The sequence below is a fragment of the Littorina saxatilis genome, linkage group LG4 (assembly GCF_037325665.1).
Source record: "Littorina saxatilis isolate snail1 linkage group LG4, US_GU_Lsax_2.0, whole genome shotgun sequence".
In the NCBI taxonomy this organism is placed as follows: Eukaryota; Metazoa; Mollusca; class Gastropoda; order Littorinimorpha; family Littorinidae; genus Littorina; species Littorina saxatilis.
The window spans coordinates 57,860,246-57,874,868 of record NC_090248.1 but is presented as its reverse complement, the minus strand read 5'-3'; the positions used below and the strand labels follow the sequence as shown (position 1 = coordinate 57,874,868).

Below are 14,623 nucleotides of genomic sequence, written 5' to 3'. Positions count from 1 at the left end.
ACGGGAAATACACAGGTAAGCCAAAATTCTTCGTTTTGTTAAACATTTATAATCTTAATTCGAATTAAAAAAAAAAAAAAAAAAAAATTGGGGAATGTCAACAGTACATCTGTTTTTTTTAAATTTGTATTATTTCGTTATGCGGTTCAGTCCAGGCTCCATGGTGAATTGATGAAAACATTCCTACTGTGGTGCACAGAGAGCCCCCAGACCGTTGAGTGTTGGTATGTGTCAAAGTGGAGAGATGGTCTAGTTCCATGTTAAAGCCTGGTCAGATCCGAGACAGTGAGTTTTGGTATGTGTCAAAGTGGAGAGAGGGTCTAGTTCCATGTTAAAGCCTGGTCAGATCCGAGACGGTGAGTTTTGGTATGTGTCAAAGTGGAGAGATGGTTTATAGTTCCATGTTAAAGCCTGGTCAGATCCGAGACAGTGAGTTTTGGTATGTGTCAAAGTGGAGAGAGGGTCTAGTTCCATGTTAAAGCCTGGTCAGATCCGAGACAGTGAGTGTTGGTATGTGTCAAAGTGGAGAGAGGGTCTAGTTCCATGTTAAAGCCTGGTCAGATCCGAGACAGTGAGTTTTGGTATGTGTCAAAGTGGAGAGAGGGTCTAGTTCCATGTTAAAGCCTGGTCAGATCCGAGACAGTGAGTTTTGGTATGTGTCAAAGTAGAGAGAGGGTCTAGTTCCATGTTAAAGCCTGGTCAGATCCGAGACAGTGAGTTCTGGTATGTGTCAAAGTAGAGAGAGGGTCTAGTTCCATGTTAAAGCCTGGTCAGATCCGAGACAGTGAGTGTTGGTATGTGTCAAAGTGGAGAGATGGTCTATAGTTCCATGTTAAAGCCTGGTCAGATCCGAGACAGTGAGTTCTGGTATGTGTCAAAGTGGAGAGAGGGTCTAGTTCCATGTTAAAGCCTGGTCAGATCCGAGACAGTGAGTTTTGGTATGTGTCAAAGTGGAGAGATGGTCTATAGTTCCATGTTAAAGCCTGGTCAGATCCGAGACGGTGAGTTTTGGTATGTGTCTAAGTGGAGAGATGGTTTATAGTTCCATGTTAAAGCCTGGTCAGATCCGAGAGAGTGAGTTTTGGTATGTGTCAAAGTGGAGAGATGGTCTAGTTCCATGTTAAAGCCTGGTCAGATCCGAGACAGTGAGTTTTGGTATGTGTCAAAGTGGAGAGATGGTCTAGTTCCATGTTAAAGCCTGGTCAGATCCGAGACAGTGAGTTTTGGTATGTGTCAAAGTGGAGAGAGGGTCTAGTTCCGCCTGGTCAGATCCGAGACAGTGAGTTTTGGTATGTGTCAAAGTGGAGAGAGGGTCTAGTTCCATGTTAAAGCCTGGTCAGATCCGAGACGGTGAGTTTTGGTATGTGTCAAAGTGGAGAGAGGGTCTATAGTTCCATGTTAAAGCCTGGTCAGATCCGAGACAGTGAGTTTTGGTATGTGTCAAAGTGGAGAGATGGTCTATAGTTCCATGTTAAAGCCTGGTCAGATCCGAGACGGTGAGTTTTGGTATGTGTCAAAGTGGAGAGATGGTCTATAGTTCCATGTTAAAGCCTGGTCAGATCCGAGACAGTGAGTTTTGGTATGTGTCAAAGTGGAGAGAGGGTCTAGTTCCATGTTAAAGCCTGGTCAGATCCGAGACAGTGAGTTTTCACGAGGCGGAGTATGCCTTTAAACTCGGACCGTGCCCTGCTTTGTTGGTCCGGACCGGTGTAACACGAGAAAGTTACTCCCACGAGATATTTTACTCCGGAGTAAACATTTCGTACGAAAAAGTTACTCCCTTTACAAAAAAAGCACCCCCCCCCCCCCCCATTACACGAGAAAAGTACTCTCCAAGACAGGTGAGTTCCGAGTAAACATTTTGTACAAAAATGTTACTCCCCTGACGAATAAATAACGAATAAACTGAATTACTTCACCCCTAAACAAGCAATTTAACTTCCCATGCCAGGTGTACGAAATTGTTACTCCCTTTTCCCCTGTTAGTCTTGGTGGTGGAAGGGGTGGAAGGAGGGTAGCGCGACATTCGTGTGCGCGAGATCACTTATTGGCATTATCCCTTCGCCCGCATCCCATTTTTGCGTACGAGTGCGTACAAAAAATGGGGAGTAAAAATTTCGTGGAGGGAGTCATTTTTTCGTGCCTTGGGGAGTTCTTTTCTCGAACGAAAAGTGTACTCGGAGTAAGAATTTCGTTCGAAATATTTACTCCGGAGTAAATTTTTCGTGGAGTAAAAATTTCATGTTACTCCGGCTTAGACCGACACGTAATACGGTGGGGCTTGGTAGTACCTGGCGTCCTTGCCTTATCTGTTTATGTTGATTTGTGCAGCTGAACTAAATTAACTTACCTATCTCGTTCCGTACTTTCACCATGCCATCCTGAAGAAGGCAGTTTGTCGCTGCCAAAAAATTTAATATTGATAAAAAAAAGACCTAACCTGGCTACTGCTGTGTCCTCGTTTTGTTTAACTATTACCGAATCTAAAGCCCACTGTCAAATCGCTATTATAATGCCAGGCCATTTGTTTACGATGTGAAATGAGGAGGAGGAGGAGGAGGAGGAGGAGGAGGAGGAGGAAGAGGAGGAGGAGGAGGAGGGAGAGGAACATATAGATACAGGTGCAATAAAAAAAAAATCTAGTTACTGAAGGAGAACCGAAACAGGCTTTTTTTATCTGACAGAAAATAACTTCTTGCGACATTTTGTCCTAGCCTAACTCAGTGAAACATTCATTCCCATGTAATGTTCCGATATAACTCTGTCGGGCTTGTATGGGTTGTGAAAGAGTGAATACCCTTGTTTTTAGTGAGACAAACTTTCACAGGTGATAAAATAGGCCAGTCATTAGCGAGGGGTGTGTCTGAAATACGCGGGCAAAGAGCACGTGTTGAAAGCTTGCCTCACTAAAAGCAAGTGTATTTACTATTTCAAAACCCACACAAACCCGACAGACTTTGTAACGAAGTTCGTCTTTTTCATTCCGTTTGGTCTGATAGCTCTGTTGAGTGCATTTAAAAAGAAAGTTGGAATCAGTGAAATAACACGAATGTTAGACCGGCACGGTTGGCCTAGTGGTAAGGCGTCCGCCCCGTGCGTGACCGGGAGGTCGTGGGTTCGAACCCCGGACGGGTCATACCTAAGACTTTAAAATTGGCAATCTAGTGGCTGCTCCGCCTGGCGTCTGGCATTATGGGGTTAGTGCTAGGACTGGTTGGTCCGGTGTCAGAATAATGTGACTGGGTGAGACATGAAGCCTGTGCTGCGACTTCTGTCTTGTGTGTGGCGCACGTTATATGTCAAAGCAGCACCGCCCTGATGTGGCCCTTCGTGGTCGGCTGCGCGTTAAGCAAACAAACAAACACACAAAAACACGAATGTTTCAGTAAGGGTATGAAAAATGTCGCAATAAGTTGCTTTGGCAATGTTTGGTATGGAACAATTGCTATGAGTGTGAAAATGATCCGCTTCAGTGTTCTGTTGCGACAGTAACCCTTGTTATGTTACTTCGCGCAGAAACGACAGGCTCATCATGAGACCGACGGCAACTTTCAACTGGATCCCAGGGCGCCAATCAAAATGCAGTTAGATCCAAGGACACCAATCAAAATGCAGTTAGATCCAAGGGCACCAATCAAAATGCAGCTTGAAACTCAAAAGCAAGAAGACGCTGTTGCTGACGCGCGAACGCCAATCAAAATGGGTCACGATGGAGTTGAACAGCCAATCTTGTCTCAGCGACACGAGAGAGCACCAATCAAAATGCAGCTGGAACACAGAGCGCCAATCAAGATGCAGCTAGACCACAGAGCGCCAATTAAAATGCAGCTTGAACCACTTGAACCAGAAGACTTAGTTGCTGATGCGCGTGCGCCAATCAAAATAGAGGCGTGATGGACTTGACCTACCAATCGCGTGGCAGCGCTTTATGAGACCACCAATCAACATATAAACAGCTTTGTTCAGCTTTGTTCAGACATAACAATCCAGCTGTGTCCCTGCAACAAGCACCGAAGGAGACACGAGCACAACGACGAGCAAGACCGTGACTGACAACTAAGCTAGGACATGAAGTGTCACTGACTGCTTTCAACATCTTACGGAACAAACGTGAAATCCGTTTCCTTCTTTCTTCATTCAAACAAAACAATAGCGTTTGTTTCAGTTGATCAGCTCACTTTTCAACTCGTCACTGGCGAAATAAACTTCTGGCAGCGGCTTGATTTCTGAAACAAAACACTGAATTAAGTCTTCAATAGAGCATACTAAAACACATGTTTTTGGAGTTTCAATCCAATCTTTGATATCTGTATGTATCTGCTTTCACTTGAAACACAAGAAGCCTTATTGAATCTGAGTAAGATGAGAATGTCACACGCATACACTCAAGCAAGCACAAGCAGCAGTGAACATTGTATGCTTCACCGATAGGTGGGATGGCTGTAAAGAAGGGAAGCAAGTTACATGGTTGGCTGGCTTGTCCAAACGCGATTACCTCCCTTGCATTGTCGACAGCAAGTGAGTTCTCTCAGTCTCAATTGCAAGTGTCCTTTCCAGGCAGAGAGAGAGAGAGAGGGAGTGAGAGAGAGAGAGAGAGAGAGAGAGAGAGAGAGAGAGAGAGAGAGTGTGTGTGTGCTTGCCCACATGTGTTTTAAGTAAATTATCTTGAATAAATTAAGCACGGGCAAAAAACACAAAAAAAGCCAAAAACCTCGACAGCCGTTGCAGAGAAATTCAATCCTTACTAGCGCGCGCACACACACACACACACACACACAAGCGCACGCACGCACACACACACCCAGAGGCACACATAAACACACACACACGCACGCATGCACACACAAATGCACACTCGCACACACACACACGCATGCACGCACGCACGCCGCACACACACACACACGCACATACACACACACACACGCACATACACACAGACACACACACACACGCACGCACGCACATACACACACACACACACATACACACACACACACACACACACACACACACACACACCCTCGTCTAGATTTCTGGTCCATCTGAAAATATTTAGTAAAAACTTCAAACAAACAAAAGAGTATATAGAAGGCGTGCATACACTCGTTCGTACATAATGTAAAAAGGCCAAGAAAGCATCCCTTACATATTTTATTCTGATAACACGAACAACTCTTTTGATTTCGTACTGCAATTAAAACTTCAACAAGAAATTGACACTTCTGGAAAAATTATTGTAATGAGTCGTGACGACATTATTATTCTTTACACAATTGACATTTCAAAACACCACAGAGCGACATGCTAAGAGAAGAACGTCAAAACGCACAAAGGTTAGGCCAAAAAAATAATAGGTCTGTTTACGGTAACATAGGCCCAAAAAATAGGGTCGGTAGGTCGAGATTTTTTTTTTTCCCCCAAAAAAACCATATTTTTACGTTATTTTGCCCAAAAAACAAGATTTTTTTTCTTTTTTTCCCCAAATGCCAAAAAAAAGTCTAGGGTCGCGCGAAAAAACTAGGGTCGGTCGGGTTACCGTAAACAGACCTATTTTTTTTTTTGGCCTTAGGCAAAGGCACTCAAAAACAACATAACAATGTGTTTAGCGGAGAGAGAGAGAGAGAGAGAGAGAGAGAGAGAGAGAGAGAGAGAGAGAGAGAGAGAGAGAGAGAGAGAGAGAGAGAGAGAGAGAGAGAGAGAGAAGCCACAAGAGATAATTGAATAAATATAGTTAGTTTTTCGAATAAAGATTATAAAAAGTGCCATTTAAATAGCTCTTTAAAAACGCTACGCCAACTCATACGCACAGATAAAGGGACCAAAGTTTACCGACGACCATTGAGCGTAGCTCTGAAATAACGTTATTTATTAGTACTACTGAAAGGACAAATAATTCTCCCTCTCATTAAAACAAAATTCCCAATCTACAAAGCGGCATAAACAAATCCAAGCAGTTACATGCGCTGTAAATAAACAATATCCAAACGTGTGTCACGTGACAGATGTGGCGTAAATTGTAGTCTGACGTCATAATTATGACTCACACAGTCGTGTAACTATGATGTCGTCAACATGGAAAATGGACTGTTACCAGTAACGAATGAATATTCACACAAAACAAGAAAAGGTCATCCCAGCATTCCTTGGGGCAAATTCCCAAGCGTGAAAAAAGACAATGGCAATACTATACATATGAACAAGCATTTATTCAAGGAAAAAGTTTGGCAGAGGGGTTGAGGGTGGGGTGCGATGGGAGTGGTGGGAAGGGGTGGGGGGACGGGGTGGGGTTTGGTTGGGTGGGGGTGATTTAACAGACAGCGTCGCCGTGCATGTTCAGAGACTGATGCGCGGCAAAACGCGTTGTTCAACAAGATTTTAGCTTAGGCCAAAAAAAAAAATAGGTCTGTTTACGGTAACCCGACCGACCCTAGTTTTTTCGCGCGACCCTAGACTTTTTTTTGGCATTTGGGGAAAAAAAGAAAAAAAATCTCGGTTTTTTTGGCAAAATAACGTAAAAATATGGTTTTTGGGAAAAAAAAAAAAAAAAAAAAAAAAAACAATCCCGACCTACCGACCCTATTTTTTGGGCCTATGTTACCGTAAACAGACCTATTTTTTTTTTTGGCCTTAATTACATGGACACTAACTCTATTGTTACGCTGGCGCCAATTCTACCTTCTGTTCATCTCGCACGGGTATCCAAGACATGACCATGTTGGGCATGTGATGCCCAGGACAATAATACAAAATGTATAAAGCAAAGTTTGAAGCACGTTGGACACAGAGAAGGGTGCCAGTGTGGGGTTATGACAGACTGTGTCTCCCGTAACACGCTGTCTTGGACACAGAGAAGGGTGCCAGTGTGGGGTTATGACAGACTGTGTCTCCCGTAACACGCTGTCTGGGAAACTAAAGTCATACTTGTAGGACTTCTGTGCCGTTCATTCAGTGCTCTTCCAGTCTTACTTGCTTGGGGGACGTGAGTACTACGAAAGTTCCATGCACTTAGAACATGTAATACATTTGATTTAAAAGAAGAAAAGAAAAGACTTTGTCTGACAATTAATCTTGTCCGACGAGGACTTTTTAAAAAAAATTTTATTTTTATTTTTTATATCTAACGAGTTTTTTTCTTTCTTTATTTGGTGTTTAACGTCGTTTTCAACCACGAAGGTTATATCGCGACGGATCTAACGAGTTGAGCAGAAGTGAAAGACACATCAAAACTAATACCAGAAAGTTAGAATACAACAGTTGCTGCCAACACGTCAACAAAGGTGTTTAATGAGCAGCCATACACTCACACACCTCGGGGGGGGGGGGGGGGGGGGGGGCTGGAGTTACGCTTATAATGCGCTCATTAAAGTGTGTTTCGTTAGCTTTGGTTCTAACTTCACACTGGGTTTCTTTCGCCTAGTTGATCACGTTATCCTTGGCTTCTACTCGAGTCAGACACATGTCTCTGTGTCCATGGAAAATACCTTGCTGCTATTCCCTTCAGTTCTACTTGGTTTCACCAACAGGTTCAGTATTCAGTATCAGTGCAAGGGCGAACGCTGTTCAACTCAAAATGTGCACATTGAGATAGCCATGACACTCCAGTCCTCACTTTACAAAAGCCTTGAAGTCGACAACAGCCTGCATTTAACAGCGTATAAACAATCATGACCCAAATAGGTCCCAGCTACCTCAGAGGACGTTAAACCCCCAACGTCAGTCAGTCAGCCAACGGTCTGCAGGCTTCAACCAGGGTCTTGCGGTCTTCACTTGGGCTGAGTGTTGCCATCAGTGACAAGCTTTTCAGTCAACAGTAACAACCCCTCTGTGACTTTTTATTTGATTTTTAATGCGAAGAAATGGTAATGAGCAATCATGCTATCAGTCACTGCGATTCAAATATATACATGTGTTACATCATTCATGTTCAATTTTAGTTTCATTAAAGGAAACAGATGTAGTGATGTATTACATTTTATACAAGACCTACACTAAACCAAAGCAGATTTTGATGAAGCTCGCTGTGCGAGAGTGAACGATATACTTTGATATCATCAGAGGTAGATGTCATTTCTCGCAGCCAGTGACACTTTCCTTCACTAGGCCGGGGTGTAAGACATGAAATGCCGTAGACCACATATTTCACCACGTCCATTTCATCGAAAGGAACAACAAAGGAAATAGAAGAAGCACAGGACATTTTTTTTCTAATCTATAAGTGATTATTTGCAAAAAACTGTGAAGCGTGCGTAACACTGGTTAATTCAAACGGGATGAAAGTAAAGAAGAAATTCTATGACACACAAACAAGGGAGGCAAGTGACAATTATCAGAAGGTCAACAAATCGTTCAGTCATGTGACGTCAGGCTCAGCAGTCCAGTCACAACACGAACAAACACACTCTGCTGACGTCATGTCAGTACGCTTTTTGAATTAGGAGTCTGCTGACGTCATATCATTACGTTTTTTGAATTAGGAGTCTGCTGACGTCATGTCAGTACAGTTTTTGAATTAAGAGTCTCCTGTCGTCATATCAGTACACACTTTGAATTAGGAGTCTGCAGACGTCATATCAGTACACACTTTGAATTAGGAGTCTGCAGACGTCATATCCGTATCTAATTCAACCCGGGCACAGTTGCTGGCAAAGTCTTTTCCCAAGTAATGTCAAAGCGCTCACAGCAGGGTCTCTCGGTTTCACAATGATTTCCCAAACATTCGAAGTAACCTTTCCAACAAGAGAGTTCCAACACGCAGAAAATCAGACGTGACGGCAGAAAGTCACACTCACCGTGATGTTCAGGACTGTCACTGTTTCATTGTAAGTCACTCATCCTGGGCGCACCAAGACCAAATCACGTGACCGCTTGACCGAATCAGTCGTGCAAGAACCAAACTCTCATAGTAAATATTGAAGTCAACGCAGTTGAAGAAATTCTAGTCAGTCAATCTACATATCACAATTTCTCCACAAGAAAACACAATCATCGTCCAGGACACGTGTACAGACACACAAGTCAGTTATCACGAGTTTCCACCAGTCCAAAGTCAAGACGAGAACAGCAAAGTTCTGATCACAACGGCTAGCCATACAAGCAGAGAAGCAGACGACACAGTGGTTGACCCGGAACCGGAACCGGAACCACTTCCACCCTGACTGTGACGTCCGTCCTGTGACGAGGGCGACGGCTGGCCATGGCCTTGGCGCGAGATGGGCTGAAAAACACATACAGGAAATGTAGATTGGGCTGAAGGCCAAACGCATTGAAGTACGAACAGGAAATTTCTCTTACAGTCAAGGTCAAAGTCTTACGATACTGAGAAGTTAGTAGCTAAGTACATGTACTATTATACTACGAGACTAAAGCTTATTGGATCTTGCTACTATGACTGTCGAGCACTCAGAAGACGCCGTTCAACACGGGGCTTTCGTTTATGTTCTGCTCTCCATCGAGCTGCATCAAATTCAGCCAGTGCTAGATATATGAAAACTAAACAAAAATGCAGAAGAGAATAATCATAACATCTTAAAATCTTTACTTCTGTATACTTTCAACACAATTCTCAAGCTGGGCCGGGACCGATCGACCATTCAAGCAGCCAATCTTTCACGCACCCTGTCTTCCTTCTGGGATTACTGTTAATGCTCACACCCAAGACAGAGACGGGACTGTTTGGTTTATTCTGATGTATCTCGGATTTGACCAGTTTTTAAGCCAAGACTAAGACCCCCCCCCCCCCCCATCCCCACCCCCTCTTGGTGCTCTGACGTAGCATGGGTTTGACAAGTTTTGAGGCCAACACGTCATCCTACACCCCCTCCATTTTGCCCAACAGACTAGCTACTCACAGGTTGGGTGACGCCGTTGTAGTCGCACTTGGTGCTCTGGCGGATCATGGGTTTCACCAGTTTGGACGCGGCTAGCTTTGAGGCCTCCTCCATCCCACCCCCCTCCCCTCAACCATTACCCACCCACCCATCCCACCCTCCCTATCTTCCAACGGACTAGATACATACAGGCTGGGTGACGACGTTGTAGTCACACTTGGTGCTCTGGCGGATCATGGGTTTGACCAGTTTAGACGCCAGCACTGAGGCTTCCTCTCCGCACTGGTTGTTCACGTTCTTCTGGATGCACTGCAGCGTGCCTCGCATGTCCCTGAAACACAAAGTACATGTTACACTGTGCCCTTTGTGATTGTTATTTCACGTTCTTCTGGATGCACTGCAGTGTACCTCGCATGTCCCTGAAACACAAAGTACATGTTACACTGTGCCCTTTGTGGTTGTTATTTCACGTTCTTCTGGATGCACTGCAGTGTACCTCGCATGTCCCTGAAACACAAAGTACATGTTACACTGTGCCCTTTGTGATTGTTATTTCACGTTCTTCTGGATGCACTGCAGTGTACCTCGCATGTCCCTGAAACATAATGTTACACTGTGCCCTTTGTGATTGTTATTTCACGTTCGTCTGGATGCACTGCAGTGTACCTCGCATGTCCCTGAAACATAAATTACATGTTACACTGTGCCCTTTGTGATTCGATCCCTCGATCGATTACAAATACCGCCACGCTGGAAATGGGTACCTGACCCTATTCAGAACCGGGAAGGCAAAGGCAGCGATGGAGAGGAGTGGGCACCGCCCGAGAGTAGTTGAGATCTTTAACATCTCGCTCCCGAATGACCAACATATTGTATGGGCTGTGGCAGGCAAACAAACATCATACTTTCTCGTCGCACTCATCCACATTGATCTGAAATATTGAAGTTTAACATAAATGTACTTATTGAAAAAGAGTCGCCGGTTCCTGGATCATTCAGTTTGTAATCTGGCGGCACCGCCATGCCAAAGATCGGGCGAAAACCCGTATCAGATAAGTGTCATCTCATATTAATTGTTTGTTAGTTGTTGTTTTTGTCTGGCTATAAAGACCAGTGAGTCGATGTACGTTTGTATGTTTTGTTTTGTCAACAACAAACGTTCCATTAACTATCCATTCAGCCGTCTTGGTTTTGTTATTCTCAGTCAAGACGGAATACGGAAAAACACGTAATCGGCTCATCATGTCGATCTTCAGCTTGCCGCTGTCTTCCCAAACCTACAGTCTGTCACTCAGACGGGAGGGAGCGGGAGGAGAAAGGAGAAGGGGGTAGGGTGAACGTGTGCGTGACCGCTCAACAATGGGGTGCTCAGCGAATCTCAAGCTGCAAGCTGTTTTCTCCTAACAGGTCTGCAAGAAGGCTGCACCATTCTCTCATCGTCACAACACACAAAGAAGGCTGCACCATTCTCTCATCGTCACAACACACAAAGAAGGCTGCACCATTCTCTCATCGTCACAACACACAAGCTCTACGATGATGTCGGGGAGACTGGGGCAATGTACAAATGGGTTTCGAAGAACTGTCTACAACTGACAAGTAGTTCACCTTAGATTTGCCACCAATAAAAGAAGGAAGAAAGTACTAACTAATTGCCCCGTTCTCAGAGAAAAAGTACTACTGAAACGTTACCGAGTTTCTCGAAAACTGTTGGAATTAACGAGAATACCCAGTTCCAATCAAGCTACAGTTATTCGTGTCTACAGTATCAACCTATACTGAAAGGCATAAATTCTGCAAATAGTGCATTGAACGATTTTGCTCTCAAACGAAAATCAGATTGAACCTGTAATTTTTAGTTGACATCATGAGTGTCGGAGCAAATGTTTGACGCTGTCAGCGTGCGCTTTGCAGTATTGCTGATCCAGCCACAGCTCACTGTGCTAATAAAGACAATGGGCTGAACGGGAGACAATAACGTAAAAAAGATAGTGTATGGCCCTATAAAATGCAACTGGCTGTTTGACTGTATCAGATATCGCAATCATGCCACGACTTGATGAAGGAGAGAGACAGCAAGCGATTTGGATGCTTAGAGCTGGCCAAAGCATTGACCGTGATGAACACTGAACGTTTTCCGAAATCATTGCGCTTGGACTCAGTCACTTTTTTTGAAAAATTGTCATTTCATGATGTTCTATTCAAAATCAATAAAGCGAAGGTTTATAAACACTAAAATGGCCAATAAATAAAATATTCAAACATTGAAAACATTCACCACTGAGTTGATTTTTTGTGATTTTTTAAAGTTCAGTTTGCGGAATTTATGCCTCTCGGTATATATAATGCGACAAAAAATCCCTATATATATAGTTATACACGTTTTTGTGTAAAGGGAGAGAATTCTGAAGTTATAGTTATAGTATAGAGTCCAAAATATTCGTGTTTCTCGATTATTGACTTATTAGCAATGAAGCAGGTCTCATCCCTCCGCTTTCCCCTACAGCATTGTGTAACGATAGGACAGTATACATAGCGCACGTGCCCCGAGACAGAGAGCGAAACAAACTGTACGGCGCGGGCAGCAAAGAGAAGCAGACACGATACGGCGTGCCTGTGATTCCTGTAACAAGCCGGTGCAAGTGGCGGGCTCTCTGAGGAGAATGGTGGTGACATTTAGCGGGGTGAGAGGCCGCTCTGGCACCAAGTCTTGCCAGCCCTCTCTGGCTCGCCTTCTATTGTGGCTTATAAAAGCTCGCATCTATGTGTCAGTTTGTGCGAATGTAGGTCTTTTAAATTCACTTCGCTTCTCGTGGCTTTCTACTAAATTGAGATCGAGCCGATATTTGTGCTTCTTAAAGGGAATCGAATTTTGCAGTTTCTTTGTGTGTTCTGTTTACTGTTCTTCTTTAAGTCTGCCTGCAAGCGTTATTTTTTTTTACTCCATCTAAATGTTTCAATTGCTCTCTCTCTCTCTCTCTCTCTCTCTCTCTCTCTCTCTCTCACTCTCTCTCTCTCTCACTCTCTCTCTCACTCTCTCTCTCACTCTCTCTCTCACTCTCTCTCACTCTGTCTCTGTCTCTCTGTCTCTCTGTCTCTCTGTCTGTCTCTCTCTCTGTTTGTCACAAAGGAAATGGTTTAGATTTACTGTTTCAGAAGTTTTGGAAGTACATATATAAACCATCACTACTCCTGTATCTACTCAGGCTGTTCTCTTGACGCATCTCTCCAATGACCTCCTTTGGGCTCCTGACTTCCGTAGTCTGTGAGGTGTGCTGAGTTTAACATCTTAGATATCGGAGAAACATCATAGCGGCCATTCGGTTGATGCGGTCGTATCTCCTTCATCGCCGTTTCCATCCCCCCCCCCCCCTCTCTCTCTCTCTCTCTCTCTCTCTCTCTCTCCCCTCCCTCTCCCTCTTTCTCTCCCTCTCTTTCCCTCTCTCTCTCTCTCAGTCCTCTCTCTCTCTCTCTCTCCCCCTCTCTCTCTCCCCCCCTCTCTCTCTCTCTCAGTCTTTCCCTCTCTCTCTCAGTCTCTCTCTCTCCCCCTCTCTCTCTCTCAGTCTCTCCCTCTCTCCCACTCCCTCTCTCTCTCTCCCTCTCCCTCTTCCCTCTCTCTCTCTCTCTCTCTCTCTAAGTCTCTCTCTCCCCCTCTCTCTCTCAGTCTCTCTCTCTCTCTCTCTGTCTTTCCCTCTCTCTCTCTCAGTCTCTCTCTCCCCCCCCCTCTCTCTCTCAGTCTTTCCCTCTCTCTCTCTCTCTCTCTCAGTCTCTCTCTCTCTCACCCTCTCTCTCTCTCTTAGTCTCTCTCTCTCTCTCTCAGTCTTTCTCCCTCTCTCTCTCTCAGTCTCTCTCTCTCTCTCTCAGTCTCTCTCTCTCCCCTCTCTCTCTCTCCCTCTCTTGCCCCCCCCCCCCCTCTGTCCCTGTTCCTCTTCTCCCCCGGCTATCCCGCCTAGACGATGATTGTGGAAAGTTTAACGACAAAAAGGTAGGCAAAGGGCGTCATGCAATATTTACGGGACATACTGAGTGTTATGAGGGTGTAAAGGGAGGTAAGTAGGCGGCACCTGCCATGCGTTGCTCAGAATCACAATAGCCCGCTCAGAGAAAAGTCGCTCTGGATTGGTCTATGCAACGGGCTCACAACGAGGCAAATCGCTTCACGATGGCGACGAAGAAAGCACGATTGCTGCGAGATATGAAAAAAGTTGTACTTCTTAAACTAGTATACGATTCGGTCAGTGAAATCGTCAGAGAGAATGTAGTTATAATGGGAAATTTAGCTGGGGTAGTCCCTGAACCTTGAAAAGCTGTGGATCCCTCGGGTCACGGCGAAAACCACGCCGAGAAGATCGAAACACGCTACACGGCATCGCAGTGTAAACACCGCCGCCATCTTGGATTACGCGGCGGGCGGTGGGCGGTGGGCGAGCATAATATATACCAAAGCCGCTCGCCGAGTGCTTCGCGAGCGCTTTCATGCACTGCCATAAGAAACGGCTTTTTGTCATTCGCACTGTGAGCGACCCGTGGCGAACCGCTCTGGGCAACTCGTCTCCGTTGCTTCCCTTTGCCAGCATAGCCTAGCGGAAGTCAGAGTGTGAGGGCGGGAAGTGCGACTCATCATGGATACAGTGTGTTCCCGCTCCATCAAATGTTACACTGCCGCCGTCACTCCACTGATGGCTTAAAGATGATGTCTTCTCTTAAAGCGACAGTCCTTCTGACACAAACCCGTGACCATGATATCAGTGGGTTTTTTCGCTCTATCAAATGTAACACTGCCGCCTTGGTTC

General features: G+C 44.9%; 2 protein-coding genes across 2 annotated transcripts in view; one reads left to right on the top strand and one right to left on the bottom strand.

Annotated features, from left to right (window-relative positions):
• Window positions 1-4,275, top strand: part of LOC138963607 (uncharacterized) — a 7,347-nt gene extending 3,072 nt beyond the window's left edge. Inside the window, exon 4 of the mRNA XM_070335457.1 lies at window positions 3,517-4,275. Within this exon, the coding sequence (XP_070191558.1) occupies window positions 3,517-3,894 (378 nt within the window). The 3' untranslated portion in view covers window positions 3,895-4,275. The remainder of the gene's footprint in view (window positions 1-3,516) is intronic.
• Window positions 4,276-5,136: 861 nt separating this feature from the next.
• The window catches only part of LOC138965183 (uncharacterized), a gene marked incomplete in the record, with an annotated part of 64,249 nt that continues 54,762 nt past the window's right edge, over window positions 5,137-14,623 (bottom strand). The window contains 3 exon segments of the mRNA XM_070337302.1: window positions 5,137-6,382; window positions 6,630-9,217; window positions 10,020-10,161. Of these exon segments, the coding sequence (XP_070193403.1) occupies window positions 9,050-9,217; window positions 10,020-10,161 (310 nt within the window).